The sequence below is a fragment of the Staurois parvus genome, unplaced genomic scaffold (assembly GCF_062004578.1).
Source record: "Staurois parvus isolate SC_StPar_1 unplaced genomic scaffold, SC_StPar_1.0 ptg000829l, whole genome shotgun sequence".
NCBI classification, from domain to species: domain Eukaryota; kingdom Metazoa; phylum Chordata; class Amphibia; order Anura; family Ranidae; genus Staurois; species Staurois parvus.
This window is the reverse complement of record NW_028318625.1, coordinates 422383-448010: the sequence shown is the minus strand read 5'-3', so window position 1 is coordinate 448010 and position 25628 is coordinate 422383. Positions and strand designations below refer to the sequence as shown.

The following is a 25628-nucleotide window of genomic DNA, read 5'->3' as shown; positions in this document are numbered from 1 at the left end:
GCCCCATCATTAGTATCATTGGGGGGAATAGCACCCCATCATTGGTGTCAGTGGAATAGTGCCCCATCTTTGGTGTCAGTGGGAGGAATAGTGCCCCATCGTTGGTGTCAGTGGGGGGGGGGGAATAGTGCCCCATCGTTGGTGTCAGTGGGGGGGAGGAATAGTATCCCATCATTGGTGTCAGTGGGGGGTGGAATAGTGCCCCATCATTGGTGTCAGTGGGGGGTGGAATAGTGCCCCATCATTGGTGTCAGTGGGGGGGGGATAGTGCCCAATCGTTGGTGTCAGTGGGGGAGGGGAGGAATAGTGCCCCATCGTTGGTGTCAGTGGGGGGGAGGAAAGGTGCCCCATCGTTGGTGTCAGTGGGAGGAATAATGCCCCATCATTGGTATTAGTGACACCAACGATGGGGCACTATTCCTCCCACTGACACTTGCTGACCCCTGTTCCAGTACGGTGCTGCTGCAGCCAGCATATGTGGTTGCAGCAGCACCTAAGCACGGTACACTTACCTGCATCTCCACTCGATTTTCGCGGGGCCACTCAGCTCCGCCTCCTCGCCGGTGATTGGCCGCCTGTGTGCCTTTCCTGAGCTACAGTTCTGGCGGCCAATCACCGGTGAGGAGGCGGAGCCGAGCAGCCGCGCGAACATCCAGTGGACGAATAGAAGGAAGGAGCAGCCGCGCTTCCTGGACCGGATCGTCGTGGGACCAGAGCCAGGTAAGAGACAGCAGCCCCTGCCCACCCCTGTACTTAGTTTCCCTTCTGTTGGAAGGGGGGGGGCGGCGGCGGCACTTTGGCTAATTGGGGTTAATTAAGGGTTAATAAGGGCTTAAACCCTTTTTAAATCAGAAGGCATTTAGCCACATAAAATAAATAATATTTTGCTGCTTTAAACTGCTGTTATGGGAATAGTGTATAGTGCTTGCACTGCACTGTAAGATAAAGGGGGTGGAGCAAGCAGAATAAAAAGAAACGCAGTAAAGACAGAGTGCGCAGACGTCGTAAGCAGCCTGCCACATGCTCCTAAGCTATCTGTCTGTGTCCTTCCTCAGCCAACTGCTCGGGGATGGGATAAGTGTTCCTCCTACCGCTAGTGTCCTTGGGGATGGCATCCACAGAAGCCCCAAAAAAGCTTTCCCCTCTAAAGGAAAGTTTGACGAGTTAAGAGGTTTAGTCAGCAGAATATCCGCTAACGTACACACAGCCACAATGATGCAGAATGTCCTGCTACCAGGACGGCATCACACATAAATATGATTGTCTGCACCAGATGATCTAGCAATTTGATCAGATGCCAGAGATAATCTTCAGATACTAGTTCCCGATACAAGATTATAGTCTGTTCAGGTATAACCTGGAAACCCAGGTAGAGGAGAAGACAACCCTGAGAGCAGAGCCAGCGAGGAAAAAGATAAACTTAAAGAGAGACTTATGTCTGTTGAATTCTTAAAGGATGTGGATTACCATCACCTTGTTAAGGTCACATGTAGGCAGGTTCAACAAAGGGGGCCATCAACTTTTTCAGCAGTCCTTTAGAGAAAAAAATAAATAAAATAAAGCTGTCATTTCTGAAAATCCAGCTGAGGATGTACAGAGCAAGAAAAGTGTAAAACACTCTTTGAGGGTCTATCTGGGTCAGGATTTTGACTGGTCCTCTTTCTGGTGTCAGACACATCTAAATTATGCAGAGCAATAAGAAACCAACTCAAGGTAAGCTCCACAACAAAGCCCTTGAAGCAGCAGAGGGTATATATACAGACCCTTATTACCCTTGAGGAGGTATTAGTCTGCCCAAGTAAAACTTAGAGTTGCTAACTTGTAAAACTCTCAGCTGTGCAGTTCTGCAGTATGCTGTGCTTCCAACTAAAGTAGTTGTACTGGAGCATTTTCAAGCAGAAATGGTAAAAAAAAAAAAACACATACTGAGTTCACACTGTACAGTGCTCCAGGTACAAGCCCTGCAGATGTCATAAGTGTGCACCAGGATAAGGTTGCCTATGCATTGTGTGGATCATTTCATCACATTTTGAATCATGAGGAATCACTGCTGCTCCTAGACGTGAGTATTTTTGCCAAAGCCCCTGAACTCAAATCAATAAAAGCCTATGTGTCCATGGACACATAGGCTTTTATCAGAGTTTAACAGCAGCAGAGTTTAGGGGCAGTTAAACGTCACTCTCCTGAATACAGAAGAATCGTGGTCAGGAGAATTCAGTGGAGGAACATTTTGGCCAAAGCACTTGGCCTTGTCAAATTGGTTAAGTACTCTGTCCAATGAAATGAGAAAACGTCCAAGTGCTAAACACACAGCCTCAGTGTGGATGGATCTGGAGAACTACTATGCAGTGGACTTGTCAGTTTGTCTCTAATTATTTTATTTATTTATTTAAACGCTGCACTTTTCTACATCATTTGTGATATTATTGTTCAAAAGAGGTGCTGTTTGCTCATAGAAATAAAGTGAGCATTAGAGTACTAAAGGCTTTTTTTTGTTGTAATAAGACCATGGGGCTGATTTACTAAAAGCAAATAGACTGTTCACTTTGCAAGTGCATTTGCACTCTGCAAGGGAACAAGGGAATTTGCTCCAGAGCTTAGTAAATGAGGGGAAGCTCTACTGACTTCCTTCATCCAATCATGTGCAAGCAAAAATGCTGTTTTTTTTTTTAATTTTCCTTGCATGTGATTGGGTATTCTTTGAGTGAAGCTTCACCTCATTTACTCAGCTCTGGAGTAAATTTCCTTGCAGACTGCAACTGCATTTGAAAAGTGAACAGTTTATGTGCCCTTTGTAAATCACCACCTATGTCCCAGGTGGGACTTTGGAAATCAAAAACTGTTGTGTTGACAGACAGACAGACTGCTTCCTGCTTTTCAATTCGCCAAGCCCTTTGGGATTACATATTTCACAATAACACTACAGATGTCTTTCCCATCACAGTATGAGGAGCTCCGAACCCACTATAAGAGGACACTATCCAACTAGATTAAAAAAAACCTCCAAAAAATTGAAAGCAGACAGCCAGTCACCCTGAATCCTCATTCTATCAGGCCACCTTACACATTATAGTCTAGGCAGGGCTTCATCATGTATATTTGTATTGAAACACATGTTTGTTTAAAATGTGTCCATATTTCTTACGTCTAGCGCTGCACAGCTTTATTTATATCTATCCAGCAAGAAAGGTGTTACTGCGTGCCACCAATCATAAGTGCTTGATCACAAAGGAGGTTTTTTTGCATGTGCATAGTTTGCTAAAGTTTGGGTGGTCTCACTCATCATGTGGCAATATTGATCACTTAGAAGATTATATATATATATATATATATATATATATATATATACTGTATATTTATATCATTGTAATCTTCATGTATTCATGTGTTGAAAAACATGTTGTTTAAAAATTTAAAAAAAAATGTGTATTTTTAGGTTTAGGGAGTCTCACTTCTAGTGCTGCACAGTTATCTTTATGATAATAATCTATTTGGTGTTAAGATATTTGTTGATTAATCCTTTTGTGTTTTTGGCTGCGCAGTGACACGTTATAATTTTCACATTTCCTAGCTGGTACTGTCTGTATTGCTGGCTGGTTGATGTTTTTGCCTGCACACCGAAGGAAATGGTGTTACCAAACAGCTGTTCTGTACAACCAAAAGTGACTGCTCTGTCCTAGTTCTCTATTATTTCCCAGTATATCCTGGGATACAGGAACCTACACTGTTTCTCCCCCAATGCCCAGTTAACACTTAATAAAAGCTTAACTAACACGCCTTAAATGCTCTAGGTGCTGTTAGGCCTTCTGAACTTAACAAACGCACCTATAGCGTTAATGAAGTTATTCAATTAGTTTGATGTGCATTTAATTCATGTTAAATGCATTAAAAAGTCTCCCCAAATGCCCTATGCGTGTTTTTGGCATGTGTTAAAGTGGATGCCTTTTTTTGTCTGTTGTGAACAAGGCCTAACATGCTGTAAATGCGCTGCAAGTGCATGCCAAAGCGTTTATGCTGCATTAATATAGACTTGAATGGAAGGAGTTGAGATGCTTAAGCATCTAAGTTTAAACTCCTTCCAAATTCCACATAAAGCTCCATTTTTTTAATTGCATCATGTTTTGACAGATAAAACACTTCTTACAAACCTGAGGGTCTTGGAATACTTACATATTTTGAATCCAAATGTGCTTTGGACCCACATGCCCTTGATTTGATCTACATTGTTTACAGGCAACCCATGACACCATCATCACAACAACCAACTGCTTATACTCAAAAATGGTCATCAGATCTAAGAACTAGGAGTTAGATGCTAGCAACGTGGCGAAAATTTGGGAAACCACTAAATCCTGCTCAACTAATGTTCTGGCAGTGGAGATGAATTACAAAGTTCTAACCAGCTGGTACCTGGTTCCCCTTAGAGTGTCTCAATACAATCCAAGTTGCCCACCACACTGTTTTTGCAACTGTGGCCAAGTTTCTCCACAACAGTTCCAAATCCTAAATTTGGAATATATCCCTTATGCCTTTAGAATATTTAGAAAATAGACAATTGAACAATTTAAAGTACATTTTCTGTTTAAAAGTTGAATTTTTTTAAACATTTAAACCTTCATTTCACACATTATCTATCTGTGAGCTACACTGCCAAAAGCCTAAGTATTACATCCACAGCCACCTCTTTGCTTATTTTCTCATAAAAAGAAAATAGATTTGTTTGATACTGCTTCATAAATCTGTGCTAACTGTTGCTTGACCATTCAAATATTGTCAATACAAAAGAAACTTAAGTTACAGGTTTGAAGTCGTGACCTCTGACTTCTTCCTAGGTTTTTTTTTTTTTTACTCAATAGGTGAAGTAGAGCAGCACGCATATTTCACACAACAGTTACATATGTGCATCACCGCTGCTGCCTGCCAGAGCTCTCATGACCATGCAGGTAATCATCAGTTATGTGACCAGCAATCCTCAGAGAAGACAAAAAACAGAACTGCTCCCGATAAAGAGAATATAACTTAATGCCCCAATGGTAAAAACTGTTTGAACAAGAATTGTGACCAGAGTTTGATGAGAGCTTAAGCCAGGGCAAAAGGTACCAGACTGGTGCCATAACATTTGGTATTTACCAAGCATAACAGCACAAGATACCTGCTGGACAACATTGAAGCAGTTTCAGGATCACTGTTCAACACCACTGTTCAGTAAACATATGATAGGCAAAATAGTGGGAGCTCCAGAACAAGAATTGCTTACAACAAGGATGGTGATCCATAAAGCTGCACTAAGGCGATGACTAACACTTATCCTCCTCCAGCTGTCGAAGGAAGTGCACCAGTTCATGGAACAAGTCAGGAACAGTCTTTGACACATAAAGGGTGACCGACAAGGGAGATTTCATCCGGGACTCTGACTCTTTGTGCAAGGACAGAAGTGACATGTCCAATGCCGACATACGATTCTTTAGGAAGATATGTGTGCACAATAGACACTACTGTCAAGGGGGCACTATGAACTCAAAAAACCCTTGCAACATTGAGGAGTGAGACAATGTTGTAAATGGGTATGCCAGGGTTGAAAACCATGTTTCATAGGGTACTTTTACAATTAAAGGATATATGGGACAGGGATGGCCAGACTGATAACACAGGAAAATCCAGCACAGTAGAAAAGACAGTAATAGTCACTGAAGCCCTGGCACTCAACCAATGCCCTCTAGCATACAAAGAAGGAATCCAAGAATGCAGACTTCAACAATGCTCATACCTGAGAGAGAATGGTGAACAGGAAACCTATAGCCATAGTGGAGCTGACAACTGACTCCATGCCTCAATGAGTTTCCAGAGTATGGACAACAGATCAGTGACAATATTCAGCTAGAAAGGAACTGAAGCCAGAGTGCAAAAGCACCTCTAGAAGTCATGTTTGAGGAGGATTTATAGTCACTAGTTTGTTGATTAAAAAAACAGAAGGCCCACTGGTGAAGGGAATCCAACAGAGGGAGAAGGTATTCCTTCTAGATAGACAAGGTCTTCTGAAGGTGTCTCACACTTGTAGAGCACAAAAAGAGCATGACTCTTGTACTGTTGAGAATCTTAAGAAATAAAAAGACAGAAGCAAGCAGTGAAGAGACAATGCAGGATTAATATACGATCAAAGTAAAACATCTAGTACATCTTCGAGATTTCTACTTTTATTTTTCAGGGATCCTAGTAACCAGACAACTGTCCACCCACCATCAACCTCAGTTGTGAGGTCAAACCTTCATGCCAGACAATCTGTGGGTGCTAGTCCAGCACATTGAGTCTGCTAGGGTCTCCTAGCCCCTGGTGATCATAGCTATGTAAGGGTATTGAAGTCTCATCTAGTAAGGAACAATGGAGCAAGGTCACTTTGCTGAACTTAGTACTTAAAAGCTCTGTGGGGAAATGTACCTCTGTGCTTGTTCCAAAGGGATGGTCGCCCCCAAGAGGGAGGTACAGAACGAAATCCTGGAAATCCAATACATAGGCCAAAACTTCAGCCTTAATTACCTCTGTATCTAGACACACAAGAGGCGCATATGCAAAACCAGTCAGGTTTGCATCAGGCATACAGTAAATCACCTGTGTCATATCATCCACACACAAAAGTGTACCCATTCCAGAATGCCCATTTGAAAACCAACAAAATGACACCATTAAAAATAGACTACAGAAAGGTACCAAAAACAATAAAATAATCCATATAATAATCAATGCATGTAAATATTCACCTTTCTTTAATAATACACCAAAATACTTAAAATTACCATGGTACTTTACACTCCATAAAAGCAAAATATCATCATGCTCCACAGGGAAATTTCATACCATCAATGACAATATCATCAAATTTAAAAAAGGTGACTGGTTTACATGGCTATTGGTAATTACATTTGTTAGAATTGATCATTTACATGGATTAGTTTATTATTTTTGAAACCTTTCCTTAGTAATCTATTTTTAGCAGTGCAATTTTATTAGTTTTTATATGCTTTAAAAGATTACCACATATTCTGGAAGGGAGGGGAGGTTTAGTAGACCTTTTCTTTTGTGCAGATAGACTTGAGCCTTTATAGAGAAAATAAAAGCCTGCATATAAACACCTCAAAGTCTGACCTGGGAATCAAGGCATCATTGGGTCTTGGTGATGAAAGAATTAATATTTCCCCCACTGACACAGGTTTGCTTTTGTAATGATTGTAAAACAAAAAAATATATGATTGAATAGATAGCTACATTTGTCAAAAGTATGGAGTATTCCTTAATAAACTTGTGGATTATACCTTAATAAACTTGTAGATTATTACAAATTTTTTCTAAATGCTATGATGATAAAAACGTGAATGCAATATCCAACATTAGTAGGACACGAGTGGGCGAATGTCTGCCATGTGTTATAAAAAAACTAATTTTAATGAATGTGGAAAAAAGTTTCCAATTTCATAATTGTGCTAGAGACACAAAAAAGGTTTCTCTGCTCTGTTACAAATCTGGTAAAAATTAAGAAAGTCCTGTTTTGGTCCCCTGATTTCAAGTGCCCATGAACCTCCACAGCCCTCTGGTTATGGCTGAGTTGTACACCATTCAGTGTTGTGGCTTCTAAAGTCAGGAGGCTATTGATTTACATGTTTTACATTAGTAGTGAAAAAAATATTTTAAAAAAATCTTTGTTTTATATAGCCATTGTAATATTGTATGTAATATTTCATGTCTGTTTTTAATCTACAGTTCTTTTTTTATAGCAGATCACATATACATTGTACAGCTACAAATATAAAATAATTATATTATAAAATAAATGCACATATTAAATACACTTCAACATTTTTTTTAATTGTTTTGAGAGTTACCTTAGGCACCCAGTGGCATTGCGCAGCACCTGTGATGAATGTAACTGTATTTTACGATCATCCTGTAAGATAGTGTTTTCCCACCCCGAATGAGGGATAATCACTGCATTGGTCAACACTGCGAGGGCATCTTGAATAATTGGCATTTTAAGGGCATCACATGAAGACAGGTTCCACAGAACTCCTACATGCATTAAAACAGCAATTAATAAAAAATAACTCAATTTAAAAGTATAGTTTGTTCTTATTTTAGTTTTCACATGTGCATTTAAACCCCCCCCCCAAAAAAACCCCAAAAAAACAGAAAAACGCCACGCTCTACCTTCAATTGGAACTTAAATAACCACAAAAGCTGCTTGCTTTCTGTGATAAATAAAACCATTAAAATCTTACCTTATTGTGGATCCAATAATATCATTAAAAACCTACAAATACCTTTAATATGGTACAAAAAAATGCATCCAACATTGTAATGCTTAGTAGAGCCTGTGTGAGAGATGCCATTCCATTCTGCATCTGCATGACTACCAAGCATTACAACATTGGGATCCACAATTTTTAATACTGTTTTAAAAATTTGTTGTAGTTTAATGTTCTGAAAAAAATTGCTGTTGACAGTGGGTATACACTTACCGGCCACTTTATTAGGTACACCTATTCAATTGCTTGGTAGTACAATTTGCTAATCAGTCAATCACATGGCAGCAACTCAATGCATAAGGCATCTAGACGTTGTGAAGATGACTTGCTGAAGTTCAGACCAAGCATCAGAATGGGGAAGAAAATGGATTTAAGTGACTTTGAACGTGGCATGGTTGTTGGTGCCAGGCGGGCTGGTCTGAGTATTCCAAAAACTGCTGATCCACTTGGATTTTCATGCACAACCATCTCTAGGGTTTACAGAGAATAAAAAAAAACCATCTCTAGGGTTTACAGAGAATAAAAAAAAGAAAAAAATATCCAGTGAGTGGCAGTTGTGTGGACGAAAATGCCTTGTCGATGTCAGAGGTCAGAGGAAAATGGGCAGACTGGTACGAGATGATAAAAAGGTAACAGTAACTCGTGTCAATATGGACCAACATCTCTACGGAATGTTTCCAACACCTTTCTGAAGTGATGCCATGAAGAATTAAGGCAGTTCTGAAGGCAAAAGGGGGTAAAATACGGTACTAGCAAGGTGTACCTAATAAAGTGGCCGGTGAGCGTAAAGCTTGCATTTAGCCAAGGTTTTGCAAGGAACATCATCATAATCCCTGGGTGTGCTATCGAGATTAACTGCTGTAGACGCAGGTGATTCTTTCACAGGAAAGATTTACCAAAGTGCGAATTTACCTCTGTGAATGCAGTGAGGTCTAACTTAATGGTAAGTCTTTTTTTAATTTGAGGTGGAGCATTCAGCTTAACCACTTGCCGTCCGCCTGCTGTTTATAAACGGCAGGACGGTGGTACTCCAGGGGTGGGTTGCCGTTCATAAACGTCACCCACCATTTCTAGCCGTGCGCGCTCCCTGGGAGCGCGCAGCACTGCGATCCAGTGCCCGCTGTGTCCTCCGGACACAGTGAAACACCGATCGTCGGACGGGACCTCTGTACGAGGTCCCGATCATGTGATCATTGATTGGCCAATCAGTGATCACATGCAAAGTAGTAAGCAAGATGTCACTTCTGACATCATTGCTTACTACGTGTGAAATCTGTGAATGATCACAGAGTTGACATGGTACAAGGCTATTCACAACATCCTTGTACCATGTGACAAGCTGTGACCAATCACAGCTCACTCAGTATTTCTCAATGGCTGCAAGAATGCAGACAGAGAGAAAGAGAAATGATTGCTTTTACATCCTATATGGGTGTAAAAGCAATCACTGTAAAAAAAGAAAATCTTCATCACCCTCCACAAGTAGTACATGATGACACTGTACTGCTAGGGTGACCGTATGTAAAAAAAAAACCCATAAATAATAATATAAAAAACTAGAATAAAAATGTAAAAATTGTTTTAAAAAATTATAATTTTTTGTTATAAACTAATTTGGCTTATTCTTTTTTTACTAAAAATATAATGGAATACATTTTGGCCAAGATTTATGATGAAAGATTATTTATTTGCAAAATGTTATAAGAAAAACACTTTTTTTCAAAATTTTTGGACTTTTCATTTGCATAGCAAAAAAAATTAAAATCCCAGCGGTGAATAAACACCACCAAAATAAAGCTTTATCTGTCTCAAAAAAAAGTAAAAAATTCACATGGGTACAGTATTGCATGACCGCGCAATTGTCATTCAAAGTGTGATAACGCTGAAAGCTGAAAATTGCCCTGGACAGGAAGGGGGTAAAAGTGTCCGGATAGGAAGTGGTTAAGGCCTCATGCACACTGGGCGTTTAGCTCCGATGCATGGGAATCCGGCATTTTGGTGTGGGTGAAAGCTGCTGTGGCAGAGCTCTAAGGAAAGGAGTTCGACGCACGAAATGCCTTAACATACTCTGTCGTAGGACCTCTATTGTCTGGGACTGTTACCTTTGGTTCCTTGTCTGTTTACATGACCCTTGGTTTGAGAGTATATATTTGTCTATATTTTAATAAATCCTTTTTCATCACGGTAATGCACGAGGAGAGTGTACCCTTTTGTGTTTTCTTCTAGAAGTGTATGTGTGCATATGTATGTGGAAAACAAAAGTTCTACCAATACACCTAATAAAAATGTAGTGGCTGTTACATACTGTATATAAAATTATTTTGGATGAGTATTACACTTTATAACACAGGCCACAAATCATTATTAAAGTATATTGCTATCTTTAAGTATTGATATTGATGTAAGGAATCTGGTTCCCCTGCAAGCAGTATCTACACCCCTGGAGATCTCCATGGTCTCATTGGCTTGTAGTGTAATATTGTAAATGAAGGTGCCAAAATGCTAAAATTTCCACATAGGACTTCCAATAAAGGGACAATCCAAACATTATCCAACACAATTTGGGGTCCAAAAAAACCTTCATCAGGGTTTGAATGAAAGCAATGTGAATGGACTAGAAGTGAACTGAACCTTTGATGGCATGTTGTTCAGTGTGATTACAAGCAAATGTTGTGTCAGTAGCTGGTTTGGCAGCAAGTCAAAGGTTTTTATTGATGTCTGTGTCCCTTATAGAGAGATTTACTCTAATTGTTCTATTTAACACGGAATATCACTGAAAATTAAAGTGATGGGAAATACAACAACTAGAGATGCTACCAGAACAAGAATAAAGCAAATGTGTCAGGGATGGGTTCATGGGGATTTGTCAAAGCCACTATGAAGGATGAAAATTGCAAACTTAAACCGAACCCCACTGAAGTCCATGAGGGGGTAACTTTATAATCAATTCTGGCCATTTGCAAGGGTAATAGGCAATGCCATTGGGAGCTGGGCACCGCTATGAGGTATAGGTACAAAAAAAAAAAACCATACAGCTGGGAGAAGGTCCTTTGAATGCAAAAAAACCACCAATCCTTTCAATAACTTGCTTGGGAGAGTCCTTTAAGCTGTATGGGCCTTGTGGAACAGTATGCCAGCATTAGTGACTCCTTATTCTGGCATTACATATTTGGGATGTTTAATGGGTTTTCATATTTTTATGTATAGCTTGGCACCTGAAGCACACCAATCTGATTCTTTACTTTTAGAAAAAAGGATTTTTGTCTGCGAAAACTGATTTTTTTATTCAGCGGTAGTAGGTCTGAATTGAATGGTAGAAATAGTAGACACAACAGATCTAAAACATAGTTACATAGTTAGTCTGGCTGAAAAAAGTCCATCCAGTTCAACCATAAAAAGAAAAGTTACAATCCTACACCCACAGTTGATCCAGAGGAAGGCAAAAAAACCCAGCACAGCATGATCCAATTTGCTCCTGCAGGAGAAAAAATGCCTTCCTGATCCCCCGAGAGGCAATGGGATATTCCCTGGATCAACTTTACCTATAAATGTTAGTATCCAGTTATATTCTGTGTATCCAAGAAAGAATCTAGGCCTTTATGGAAGCAATCTACTGAGCTGGCCAGAACCAACTCTTGAGGCAGTCTATTCCCCATTCTCACAGCTCTTACTGTGAAGAAACCTTTCCGTATTTGGAGAATTTCCTTTCCTCCAAACGTAAAGAGTGCCCCCTTGTCCTCTGTGATGACCTCAGGGTGAATAGCTCTACACCGAGTTCACTATATGAACCACTGATGTATTTATACATGTTGATCATATCCCCCGTTATTAATCTCCTCTTCTCAAGAGCGAATAAATTCAGTTCCTCTAATCTTTCGTCATAGCTGATCTCCTCCATGCCTCATATCAGTTTAGTTGCCCTTCTCTGTACTTTTATGTACATACGTGATTTTGCAGTTCTCTGTAGGGGGTGTGTGCCGCCATTCCCGGCATCGGCTGTCAATCACTCGGTTCTGGTCGGTGCTTACTCACCAGCACCCGGTGATCACTGAGTATCTCCGATGGGGGAGATAGCTGTGTGCAAACAATACAGATCCCTCCCCTTTTAGCTCCTGCACACTGCTGTAAACAGTGTTCTTACAATGAATTTAAAAAATTTAAAAATTTTACATTCACTCAATACACTAAAATCTGTTAGTATTACATTACTGTATCAAACCATTTCACATACATTTTGTCCCGAGTGCTTTGTCCGGCGCCCTGCCTGCATTTTTACTGTTCTTTCTGCCTGGAAACTGAGAAACGTCCATGGCGTCCAAAAAGCGTCCCTTTAGGTCAAAAGCGGTTTTAGACCAGGTAGAGAACAGCGATAGTAAATTAGAACCACTTGCATAATTGAGTGATAGTGATTTGTGGGGAATTTCGTCATCAGACACTGAAAACGATTTTGCGAACTTGGCGCTCTATTTCAAATTTCAGTGTTTTTGGTTTGATTACATTATTGAATAAAATTTAGTATTATATTATTATTTTTTATGATTATTTATTATATTATAATTTATGATTTTGTGTTTCAAATTTTATCATACCCGGGATGTTTACTAGACTCTTGTTCAGACAGATTTCAGTGAGTTATTCCTAAGAATTACAGGCCTACAATAGAAAAACAACATATTTCCATTGAAAACAATATACCGCTTTGAGCACAGAAATACTGACATAATCAGACTGCTAGGGAGGTTAATCACCACTTCTCAGTACCGCTAGGGAGGTTAATCTCCTCTTCTCAATAAATTCAGTTCCTCTAATCTTTCCTTCTCCATGCCTCTTATCAGTTTGGTTGCCCTTCTCTGTACTTTCTCCAGTTCCCCAATGTTCTTTTTGTGAATTGGTGCCCAAAATTGAACTGCATATTCCATAAGAGGTGTTACTAATGATTTGTACAGGGGTAAAATGATATCTCTCTCTGCAGTCTATACCTCTTAATACAAGAGAAGATTTTGCTAGCTTTAGAAACTTCAGCTTGGCATTGCATTTCATTATTAAGCTTGTGATCTACCAGAACTCCCAGATTCTTCTCCACCATTGATTCCCCCAGTTGTACCCCCCCTAGTATGTATGATGCATGCAGCATATTCTTAGCTCCCAAGTGCATAACTTTACATTTATCACCATTAAATCTCATTTGCCACATAGTTCCCCAATTAAACAGTGCATTGAGGTCGGCTTGTAAGTTGAAGACATCCTGTAAGGACGTTATTCCATTGCATAGCTTGGTGTCATCTGCAAAGACTGAAATGGTATTTTTAATCCCAGACCCTATATTGTTTATATAGTAAAATGTAAAGGTCCCAACACTGAACCTTGGGGTACACCACTAACAGCTCTAGACCATTCAGAGCATGAATCATTAACCACTACTCTCTGAATACGATCTTTTAGCCGGTTTTCTACCCATTTACATACAGATTTTTCCAAGCATGCAGACATTTTCTATTTTTAAGTTTTTATTAATCTAACCTTTTCAGCTCTGGCAGCTTAATGTTTACCTTTGTACCATTTTGGGTTATTCATTATACTGTTTACATTTCAATAACTTTTATCTGATAGTACCATATACATATACAGATCAGTCATGTGTTTGGTAGAAATTGGCTAGCTTCAGAACAGTACACAAGCACTTGAATAGGTAGCAAATTTAAAGTGACAAGACATGTGACAGGTTTTGTCTTGCAGTAAGAATTATAGTATATTATGTGAGAGACAATAACTGCAATAATGTTTAATGACTGGACAAAATGTAAACAGGTTGGTAAGGCTGCAATGTAGACGATATAGCCAAAGTAGGTTACATCCTTAAATAAAAATTATAGTGTATAGTGGCTAGACAGTATGCAAGCACTTTGCTTAGACTGCAATGTAAAAAAAGGAGAGATAAAGCAAGTGTTATCTTGAAATAAAAAGAGAGTGCTTAATTTCAGAAAAACAAAATAACTACACATAGTGTACAGCGGTTGGACAATATGTAAGAAACAATAGCCATAAATACAGACACTGGACAGTGTGATAAGAGCCGCAATGCAAGAGGGAGAGACAAGGCAGTTTTTACCTTGAAACAAAAATGTAGGTGTATTATTTCAGAGACACATGCCATACATATTGTACAGTGGCTGGAGAGTACACAAGCAACTTTGCTAGGCTATAATGTAGAAAGTGAGAGACAGGGCAGGTTTTATCCTTAAAGTGGCTGTAACCCTCAGACATGAAATATGAACAAAGCATATCTCTCTATAGTGTGTACTTGTCTCAATTAAGAGCACTAAGTAGCATGTTTGTCTGCTGTTTCATTCCTCTGCTATCAGCATTAATTGCTTCTAACAGGTTTTCCTCCCACTAAGAGAAAAATGCTGACAGGGGAGGGATCTCTTGCAGATTGACCTCAGCTCTGGTCCTGTGAGCTGTGTGGAAGGGGGTGTATCTCTTCCTTCCAATCACCTCTCAGAGTTCCCCTTACTGAGCTCTTCAGTGTGTGATTTCAGCTCTCTGGCCCCTGTTTTCTGAACTCTCAGACAAGCTGTATAAATTCAGCACTTTGTATGGATGTAGAGAAGAGAAACTTAGAAACAGAGAAAAGTGACAACAGAAAAAGACCAAGTGATCCATCGAGTCCGCCCATTTTTTGTTTTGTTTTGGGGTTTTTTCATTAGCTTTTTTGTTTGAGTATAGATCTATGCTATGCTTGTCCCAAGCAAGTTTGACACTATTTACTGTTGACTGGCTCACCACCTCTGCTGAAAGTTTATTTCAAGCATCATTACTCTTTCAGTAAAATAATACTTTCTGAGATTAGTTTTGAACTTTCCTTCAGTTAGTTTAAGGTCATGTCCCCGTACTCTTGATTTTGTTATCCTATTGAGAATATTGCCCTTCTGAACCTTATTCACCCCCTGATGTATTTAAAGGTTTCAATCATGTCTCCCCTTTCCCTTCTTTCCTCCAGACTGTACATATTAAGTTCCTGAAGTCGCTCTTGATAAGTTTTATCCCCCAGACCTTTAACCATCTGTGGACTCATGGGGGTTTATTTACTAAAGCTGGAGAGTCCAAAATCAGACTCCCTTCTGCATAGAAACCAATCAGTTTCTAACCTCAGCTTGTTCAATGAAGCTTTGGCAATGAAACCTGGAAGCTGATTGGTTTCTATCCAGAAGGGAGTCTGATTTTGGACTCTCCAGCTTTAGTAAATAAACCCCATGAGGTCTAACTAAAGATCTATATAGGGGAATTAGGACCTTTGTCCTCCTGCTAGTGATCCCTCTAGTGATGCATCCTAGAATTTTATTCGCTTTCCGATTGCCTGGCCACACTGTTTGCTCATTTTGCAATCATTTGAAATAAGTAGCCCAAATCCTTTTCCTATATAGTTACATAGTTAGTCTGGCTGAAAAAGAGACAAACGTCCAATCAGTTCAAATATTTTAAAGAAAAAAGTTATAGGCCTATACCCACAGTTGATCCAGAGGAAGGCAAAAAAAAACCAGCAACGCATGATCCAATTTGCTCCTGCTGGGAAAGAAATGTATTCCTGATACCCTGAGAGGCAATCGGACATTTCCTGGATCAACTTTACATATAAATGTTAGTATCCAATTATATTCTGTGTATCTAAGAAAGAATCCAGGCCTTTTTTAAGCAATCCACTGAGCTGGGCAGAACCAACTTGAGGGAGTCTATTCCACATTTTCACAGCTCTCACTGTGAAGAAACCTTTCCTATGTAGTGCTGGCCAACACTGTACCCCCAATGTTGTATTCTCTCTAGGGATTTGTTTTATTATTTTACATTTACAAACACTGAACTGCAATTTCCACTTCTTTGACCAATCTTCCAGCAATGCCAAATCATGTTCCATGTTACAGACACCTCCCAGGATATCAACCCTATTGCACAAATGTCTGCCATCAGCAAAAAGACATACCTTACCCAACAAACCATTAGTTATACCACTTATATATAGATTAAATAGAACAGGACCTAGTACAGAGCCTTGGGGTGCACCACTAATGACTGGTCTCTGTTCCAAGTGAACCCCATTTACAACCACACTCTGGAATCTATCCTTTAGCCAGCTGCATATCCACTGAACCACCCAAGGGCTACATCCTGGCTTGTATAACTTTTGTATTAGATCATTATGTAGAACTGCATCAAATGCCTTGCTGAAATCAAGATATGCTATATCCACAGTGCCACCCTGGTCCAAAACATTGGTAATATAATCAAAACATCCAATCAGATTTGTCAGTACTAGGTCTGGAATATGATCACCTCAGGTTGGAATTTTTACTAACTGTTTTAGAGAAACCCCATTCAGTGCTTCCATTACATCCCTGCTCCTCCTTGTAATGGTAGTTTAAGAATTCCAGTTAATGTCAGGCATGTTGAAGTCACCCATAACCAAAACCTCTCTCTTAATTGCCATTTGAGTTATCTCATCAATCAACAAGTTATCATAAGCTTCAGTCTGTCCTGGGGGTCTGTATACTACACCAATTCTAAGGGAAGATCCCACTCTGGTTGGAAGGGATACCCAGAGGGTTTTGAGTATTTCATTTGTTTTTTTAATTAATGTTAGCGTTATGCTATTTTTGACATATATGGCAACTCCACCTCCCCTCTTCCCTACTCTGTCTTTCCTGTATAGTGTATACCCTGGTACAGTTATTGCCCAGTCATCTGAATCCTTGAACCACATCTCTGTAATTGCAACAAGGTCCAAGTTGTCCCTAGACATAAGAGCTGTCAGCTCGCAAAGCTTGTTGCCTAAACTACAAATATTAGTGCACATGACATGACAAACACTGCTATCTACTGCTTTATTTTTACCACCAGAAAGTTTAACTGAAGTGACTACCCCTTCAGCCCAGTCTTTAGCAACACAAACCCTCACATTTTCTTCAACCCGCTTGGGACAGAAATATCCTCAACAGTTACATATCTGCCTCCATTTCTCAGTTTAAATGCATGTCCAAAAAACTCCTAAATTCCATACTAATAACCTCAGTGCCCTTGTGTGATGCAGACCATCTCTTTTGTACAGCTCAATGTCAGACCACCTGATAGCATCATGACTAACGTAACCAAAACATTTAGCTTTGCAACAATCCTTAAACTAAACATGGAACTTTGCTATATGAAGTACTTTCTCTTGTTGTCCGTTAAGCACAGGTATGACCTCTGCAAATGTAACAGTACAGATTAACTGTTGAAGATCCAGGCCAAAATTCTGCAAATCCTTCTGTACAGAACACACTTCATTCTGGGATAAATCATCTGTGCCAAGGTGCACGACAACATCAACATTGCACTCTTCACTAGCTTTTTTGACTATGTTTAAAATGCGCCTTTTATCTCTCCTACAAGTAGCACCAGCTAAACACCTAACTTCCTTTGACACTTCCACATGATTTCCTAAAGAAACACCTCTTACAACTGAATCACCAACCAGAAAATGAGTTCTTTTAGGAGCCTTATCCACAACACTTGCCTGGATTGTAACCTTTGATAAAAGAGTTACTTTTGGCAGGTACAGTTACTTTAGACAGATACACCTTATGTAGGATTTGTTTCATCTCTGTAATACCTGAGGCCAGCCACTTCACTGGGTATATATCAGGGTTTACAACCATGTTAATAAAAATTAGAGTGCATTATTTCAGAGACAATAGCCACAAATATTGTACAGTAGCTGGGGCATACATAAGCACCTTTGTTAGGCTGCAATGTAAGTGGGGGAGATGAGGCAACTTTCTCTTGAACTAAAAAATCAGAATGTATTATTTAAGAGACAATATCCACACACATTGTGTAGTGCCTAGAGTATAAAAGTAGCTTGGTTAGGTCACAATGTAAGAGGAAGTGATGAGGCAAATTTTATCATGAATTGAAAATCAGAATGTATTATTTCAGAGACAATAGTCACAAATATTACAGTCACTGGATAGTATGTACACAGCTTTATAAGAGGGAGAAACGGACCATGTTTTCTCTTGAAATAAACATTGCAATGTATTATCTGAGAGACAATAGCACTGGATTAGGCAAACTTGGAGACGAAGGGCATGATACTCAAATAAATGTAAAAACTCTCCACTGCCACATCTCGTTTCTCTATAATTAATCTAGTTCTACACCAGTTGACATAGGATACAATCCAGTGTGGTGCATACCCCAAACACTGAACCAATAATTTAAACAAAGGCTGAAAAATAGAGCCAAAACTGCACAACTGAACTATAAAGAAAATTTTCATTACAAAATTATATCAAAACACTTAATGACCTTCCACCAATATCACAACAGATTTTTTATTAAAAAGCCACCAAATGGGTCCTCCCCATGTTCATACCACAGCCTGATGTTAACTGGTTAAGAGCAACTTACCCTGATCCTTTATAAATGCCCATAAATTGTATGTATTTTTCTCAAAGCATTTTAAAACTTCCACAATACTATACCTCCATAAAAAAGTAGATTTTTTTTTTCTTGTGGCAGCAGCAAATTATGGATGCAATGGAGTTGATTTACTCAAACTGGAAAGCACAAAATCTGGTGCAGCTCTGCATAGAAAACAATCAGCTTCTAGGTTTTTTTTTTGTCAAAGTTTAATTGAACAAGCTGAAGTTAGAAACTGATTGGGTAACGTGCAGAGCTGAGATTTTACACTCTCCAGTTTTAGTAAATCAACCCCAGAAGGTCTCTCATTCTCATTGTTATATTTACAGGATTCCATACAACTGTAATGTTCAAACAATCTGATTTATTTCTTTATTCATGTCATCAATATTCTACAGCCCATCTTTTCTCAGATTACATTCAGATACCTCTTAATTATTATCTACTTCTCACAAAGGTATGGGGTATATGTAACCTCCCACCAAATTCACTCAAGGATTAACAAATGGAGTGGATACAACTTCAGCCAAGTGTACAATATAACATACAAGATATATGTATAAGCAATGGACTGTAGTTAAATCCACTCCATTTGTTAACCTTTGAGTAAAGTTGGTGAGAGACCATAAGAGAATGATGATCCAAGGCTGGGGTGTAAAATACTAATGCCATGATTATAAAATAAATGAGTATGTGTGAACATAACAGATGTACGGGATCCTGGAAATATAACAACCAGAAAGAGAGTCCCTTAGAAACCATAATTTGCTGCCGCTGCAAAAAAAAAAAAAGGTATGACAGGTGGCAAGAGCTGATGGAAGGAAAAATGAGCAGAGGTGGCAGGAGTTGGTAATCAAGGTAAACCATTGCCAGCTCATGCAACTGTAATGAAATATCTGAAAAGAGAAAAGAACTCAAGCCAGAGTATGTTCCTTGCTGGATCTTTGTCTTAACACCCCCTATTTTAAGTACAAGGATAACTTGTACATGGAATAGGAGGGGGAGAAAAGAGCCTTGAAATTTCAGTGGAATAGTACCAAGTCATTGGTTTATTTGTATGTGGATAATATACCCCTGTAGAAGTTGATTAAGATTGCTTAAGATTTGAATTCCCTTATACAGTGGATATAAAAAGTCTACACACTCCCACACACCCCGGTTAAAATGTCAGGTGGAAAAAATTCTGAAATTATTTATGTTTGTCTAATTTTTTTAACATCACAGAAACCAGACATTTTAATAGGCAGCACACATCTTCCACAGACTTGCATTCAGAGTCAGTAAACAGTCCTTGAGCTTGGTTTTATGTTTTATTAAGTGGTGTTAACTTGGATGGGGTAAGGGGTGTATAGGATGCCCAATGGAACTGCAAACCGAGGATGAACTCCTTAACAACTATGTACAAGTCTTTACACAGCAGAAACTCTTCTTGGAGAGCTCTCCAGACTCTCCGGGTGTACCACCCCAGACCCGTGATAATCCTCTCCTTATCCAGCTGACTGAGGGAATCCCTGGGCAAGGGAATCCAGTTCCTTCCACTTTAAATGAAACCATCATGGGTAAGGAGCTAATCAGGTTTCTCACCAGAGTGCTCTTTTTCCCTAACTGGCCCAGGGGGTGTAGGTGTACTCACTCACAGGTGGCTGCCTTCAGGCCTTCCACTGGGCTTGCTCCTTTCCTGGCTCCACAGGTGATCCTCACTCTGGGGGCTGGTGAGGCTGAGTGATCCTCCTTTCCAGCTTCCTGCCAACAGGTGGCCCCTTCTTATTGGGCTTCCTCCCAGGCTCCTGCATCTCAACTTCCTTCCACCCGAACTCTCCTGCTACTGAGCAGGCTCAGTCTCACTTAAGGGCTGCTCTGGTGCCATGCCAAGCCTCTTGCTTAGGGATTTGCCAGAGTCCCTTGAGCATGCAGACCAGCCCTTCCTCACCCCGTCCACTGCTTCTAGAATCTTAACCAAGATTCTAGGGCGGGGGGTTATCAAGGAAATGATCTGCAGAGCCTCTCAGTCCTGACCCTAATTTGACCCAGCTGACTATTGCCCAGGTTGCTACTCAGTCATTCTAATTAAAAAATAATCAACTAGCTCCCTCTACCTAAATATGTGGGTCAATATTAAAACATGGAAAAAAGGAAATGCAAGCTTTCAGTGAACACATACATTCACTGGAGAAAATCATCATCAAGCCTACACAAAGCCAGATGGCTGCTCCCTACAATTCATTGCAAACTGCCTGCCCAAAATCCTCTCTTAATGCTGTCCTGCCTCCCCCTTCCTTTTCTCCACTCCAGTCTCTATAGTCTGCTACCTCATCACCCCCTTCTTCCACATTGCCGGAGCACACTTGGCAGCAAGCTGCAGGAACATTACTGTCAGTTGCTCCTCCACTGTCAGAATACACTGATTATTATTATTATTATTATTATTATACAGTATTTATAAAGCGCCAATAGTTCGCTCAGCGCTGTACATTACAAAGGGAGACAGAACATGTGACAGAACAATACCAATACAATGCAAAACATGAGGGGATCAAGGGCCCTGCTCTTTCGAGCTTACTATCTAGGAGGGAGGGGGTGGTGGCACAGGAGGAGATAGCTGTGGGGGATGGAGTGGTAGGAAGAGTGGAGGAGGGAGGCAAGTTAGCAGGGGGTGGGGTAGGCTTCCCTGAAGAGATGGGTTTTCAGGGTGCGCCTAAAGGAGAGGAGAGTAGGTGATAATCTGATGGGTTGGGGCAGGGAGTTCCAGAGGATGGGTGACACCCTGGAGAAGTCCTGGAGGCGGGCATGGGAGGAGGAGACCAGGGAACTAGAGAGAAGGAGGTCCTGTGAGGAGCGGAGTGTGCGTGCTGGGCGGTACTTGGATATTAGGTCAGTGATGTAGTTCGGGGCAGTATGGTGGACAGCTTTGTACGTCAGCGTTAGGATTTTGAATTTGATCCGTTGCGCAATCGGAAGCCAGTGGAGGGATTGGCAGAGGGGGGTGGCGGAGACAGAGCGGTTGGAAAGGTGAATGAGTCTGGCAGCCGTGTTCAGGATGGACTGAAGAGGGGATAGCCAGCGGCGAGGCAGGCCAGTGAGGAGGGAGTTGCAGTAGTCGAGTCGTGATATGATGAGGGAGTGGATGAGCTGTTTAGTGGTTTCTGGGGTTAGGAACGTGCGGATTTTGGCGATGTTGCGGAGGTGGAGTCTGCACGAGTTTGTTAAAGATTGGACTTGGGGCTGGAAGGATAGGTTGGAGTCCAGAATGACACCCAGTACTCTGGCCTGCAGGGCGGGTTTGATGGTAGCGTTGTTGGATGTGACGGAGAAATCAATGGGGGGTGGTGTCCGGGCTGGGGGGAAGACAAGAAACTCGGTTTTGGAGAGGTTCAATTTAAGGAAGTGGAGCGACATCCAGTCTGATATGTCGCTCAGTAGGTGTGTGATTCGGGCTGAGACCAAGGGGGTGAGGTGGGGGGTTGAGAGATAGATTTGTGTGTCGTCGGCATAGAGGTGGTAGTTGAAGCCGTGAGAGTGTATGAGTTGGCCAAGGGAGGAGGTATAGATGGAGAAGAGAAGGGGCCCGAGGACAGAGCCTTGAGGAACCCCAACAGAGAGGGGGAGTGAGGGGGAGGTGGTAGCATTATAGGTAACGCTGAAAGAGCGTTGTGACAGGTAGGATGAGATCCAGGAGAGAGCAGAATCTCTGAGGCCGAGGGAGTGTAGTTTTTTGAGGAGGAGGGGGTGGTCGACTGTGTCAAAGGCCGCAGAGAGGTCAAGGAGTAGGAGCACTGAATAGTGTCCATTAGCTTTGGCGGTTAGCAGGTCGTTGGAGAGTTTGAGTAAGGCAGTTTCGGTGGAGTGTAGGGGACGGAAGCCGGACTGTAGGGGATCGAGGAGGTTGTTGTCGTTGAGGTGAGAGCATAGGCGGGTGTAGACTAGGCGCTCGAGGAGTTTAGATGTAAATGGGAGCAGGGAGATGGGTCTGAGGTTGTTCGGGTCATTGGGGTCCAGGGAGGGCTTTTTAAGTATGGGGGTGATGTGTGCATGTTTCAGAGGGGAGGGGAAAGTGCCTGAGGAGAGGGAGAGATTGAAGATGTGGGTGAGGGAGCGTAGGATGGAGGAGGAGGAAGGTCGTAGGAGTTGTGAGGGGATAGGGTCGAGGGGGCAGGTGGTGAGGCGGGCATCAGAGAGGGTCTTGGAGACTTCCTCGATGGTAGTAAGGTCAAAGGTGTGGAGTGTTGGGGGAGCTTCAGTATGAGGAATGTAGGGTGGGGTGGAAGAGGAGGTCAGAGCAGTGGTGGGGCCGTGGGAGAGGGGTGATGAGGGGGTAGCTGAGTGAGGGTGAAGGGGGTTGGAGAGAGTTTGAGCAGCGACGAAGTCCCTGCGGGTTATGTCGAGGGGGAGGGGGGATAAGGGGGTAGCTGTGTGAGAGGGGACAGGTTGAGAGGGCGTGTGAGTTGCGGCAATGTCCTTGCGAATTGTGTCAATTTTGTTTTTGAAGTGATTGGCAATCTCAAGGGCAGTGAGTGAGGTGCTGGGTGGAGGTGGGGGTGGAGAGAGTAGAGAGTTGAAGGCAGAGAAGAGTCAGCGAGGATTGGAGGAGAGGGCCTTGATGAGGGTCAAGAAGTAGGCCTGTTTGGCAGCATGGAGGGAGGAGGTGTAGGTGCGGAAGGCAGATTTGTAGCGGGTGAAGGCTTGTTTGGATTTGGTTTTGCGCCATAGTCGCTCTAGGGCACGACTTTGTCGTTTGAGGGTTTTGGTGTGATCAGTCTGCCAGGGCTGGAGCGGTCGGGGTCTGGTGTTGCGTGTGGTTAAAGGCGCTAGTGAGTCAAGGGCTGTTGAGAGCGCATTGTTGTAGGCGGTCAAAGCCAAGTCGGGGCAGGACAGGGGGAGGATGTGGTCGTGGAGTTGAGCAGCTGCAGAGTGGAGGGAGGCAGGGTTAAGGTTGCGGAGGTTACGGCTGGTAGTAGTGTGACATTTGGAGGGGTAGGCGTTGGATGAGCTGCAGCAGCTGATTGGCTGAAACTGCTGATCAAAAATGTTTTCCAAGAGTCATATATGATAGAAGTTGATAGATTGACTTCTGTGGAGTGGGAATGGCCATAGTCCCTGTCAGGGGCGGACTGACAACTCATGGGGCCTCCGGGCAATAGGGGATCATGGGGCTCCTGTGTCCTTGCCCAAGCTCAAAAAGCCTATGAAAAAGGTACCAGGGGCATCTAATGGGGCCCCTTACTGACCCTGGGCTCTCGGGCAGTGCCCAAGTTTCCAAACGATCAGTCTGCCCCTGGTCCCTGTTGAAGTGGCCGAATTTTGATCCATCTACTGTATGGGATCCATCACTCACTTCGTTGACATTTGATGCAGTCAACCACTCCCAGATACACTGTTACTTTATCTCACGAAGTTAGCGGATGACATACATTGCTTTACTGATTACTATTCTTACTTCTGTATTGGCTATTTCTCAGTCCATGACAGTTCTTTAGACATTCATGTGGGATAAACATCATATAAATGTGCGTTGCTTCAACCACTGTACATTTAGAAATAAATGCTGCAATCATATACTTGCAATACTTTTTTAAACTCTGCGTCTTTACCTTGAGGGATTACAGTTTTACAATCACTGTTTTCTGCTGCATGTTTTATTAGACAGAATTGAATGTAGAGGTCCCCTTTATACTATTATTTTACTACAGAAGAGAAAACAGCCTAAACATATTCAATAAGAAGAAAAAATACTCTAAGAACATTCCATTTTTCTCCAATCTCACAACAGCTGGTAATTTGCTCATAATAAAAATACATGCAGTTCAAAAATAGCTATGCAGTTTTTTAGTAAAATCTGGCTGGTAGCACACCTAAAAGGCATGAAAATGAGAAATCTGACCTTTGTTTTTTAATGCAGCACACCGCAAGCATGGCATGTCCACTGTAGTGCACTGCAGTTCAGTTGTATTGTCTGCTACTGTAACAGTTCAATGGGGAAGGGTTCAAAATTAATAGCTTCAAGTGTTAACATGTTTTGTGGCAACAAGTGACAAAACACGCAGTAAAAATGTATCTTACCACATATTTAAAAATGCATATGTTTGAATGGGACGTAAAAGTAAATAAGGCATAATTCCCATTCACAGTGTGCATGAGCAGATATGCTGCTGTGGTCATACATTGGAATACAAATTCCAATAACAAATAATAAAACATGCTCTGCTTTATTCTCTTTTTTTTTATTTTCTTAGAAGAAGTGTATAGACAGTTTTCCTGGCACATACACAAAGTGTCCCTTAGTGAGTATTAATTTTTTGTAAGTATTGGAACAGAGTTGTAATTTTTTTTTGTATTGTTGCCAGATTAACCATGGGACTTTTTCATACGTGACCTACCAAGCCTCTATATACAAAAAACAAGTGACTCTAAATATCGATGAAAATAAAACTGTTCACAACGATACTAACGATAACTTTGAAAGAATCAAACAAAAGTAAATAAAATATGCCACAAACCTGTTACAAGTTCTCTGATTTCCAAATCTGTGGTTTTTCGGAGCAGCCGTACCAATGCTGGAATACCACCACAGTTTTTCAGTGCAATCTTGTTGTCATCATTTGCTTTACCATATACTAAGTTCCTAAGTGCCCCACAAGCACTCCGATGAACATCTGTCATACGATGATCTAGGAGATCTACTAACAACTGAATCCCTCCTTGTCTTCTTATCTGTAATGTACGGTATTATATTGAATTATTAATCATGTGGATTATAAAATATGCGATATCAGAATTTTTCCTATAATAATTTACTGTAATTTAATGTCTGCCATTTAATGTACAAATATATACTTTACATGATTTTTTTAATCTTGCAGTAATAGTAAACTCCAGGTAAGA

At 41.1% G+C, this 25628-nt stretch overlaps 1 protein-coding gene across 4 annotated transcripts in view; it reads right to left on the bottom strand.

Moving 5' to 3' along the window:
• CTNND2 (catenin delta 2) overlaps positions 1 to 25628 on the bottom strand; it is a 529941-nt gene that overhangs the window by 185094 nt on the left and 319219 nt on the right. For all 4 annotated transcript variants that reach the window (XM_089655247.1, XM_089655250.1, XM_089655248.1 and 1 more), the window contains exons 12-13: positions 25244 to 25457; positions 7875 to 8058 (exon numbers count right to left, since the gene is read on the bottom strand). In XM_089655247.1, the coding sequence (XP_089511373.1) occupies positions 7875 to 8058; positions 25244 to 25457 (398 nt within the window). The remainder of the gene's footprint in view (positions 1 to 7874; positions 8059 to 25243; positions 25458 to 25628) is intronic.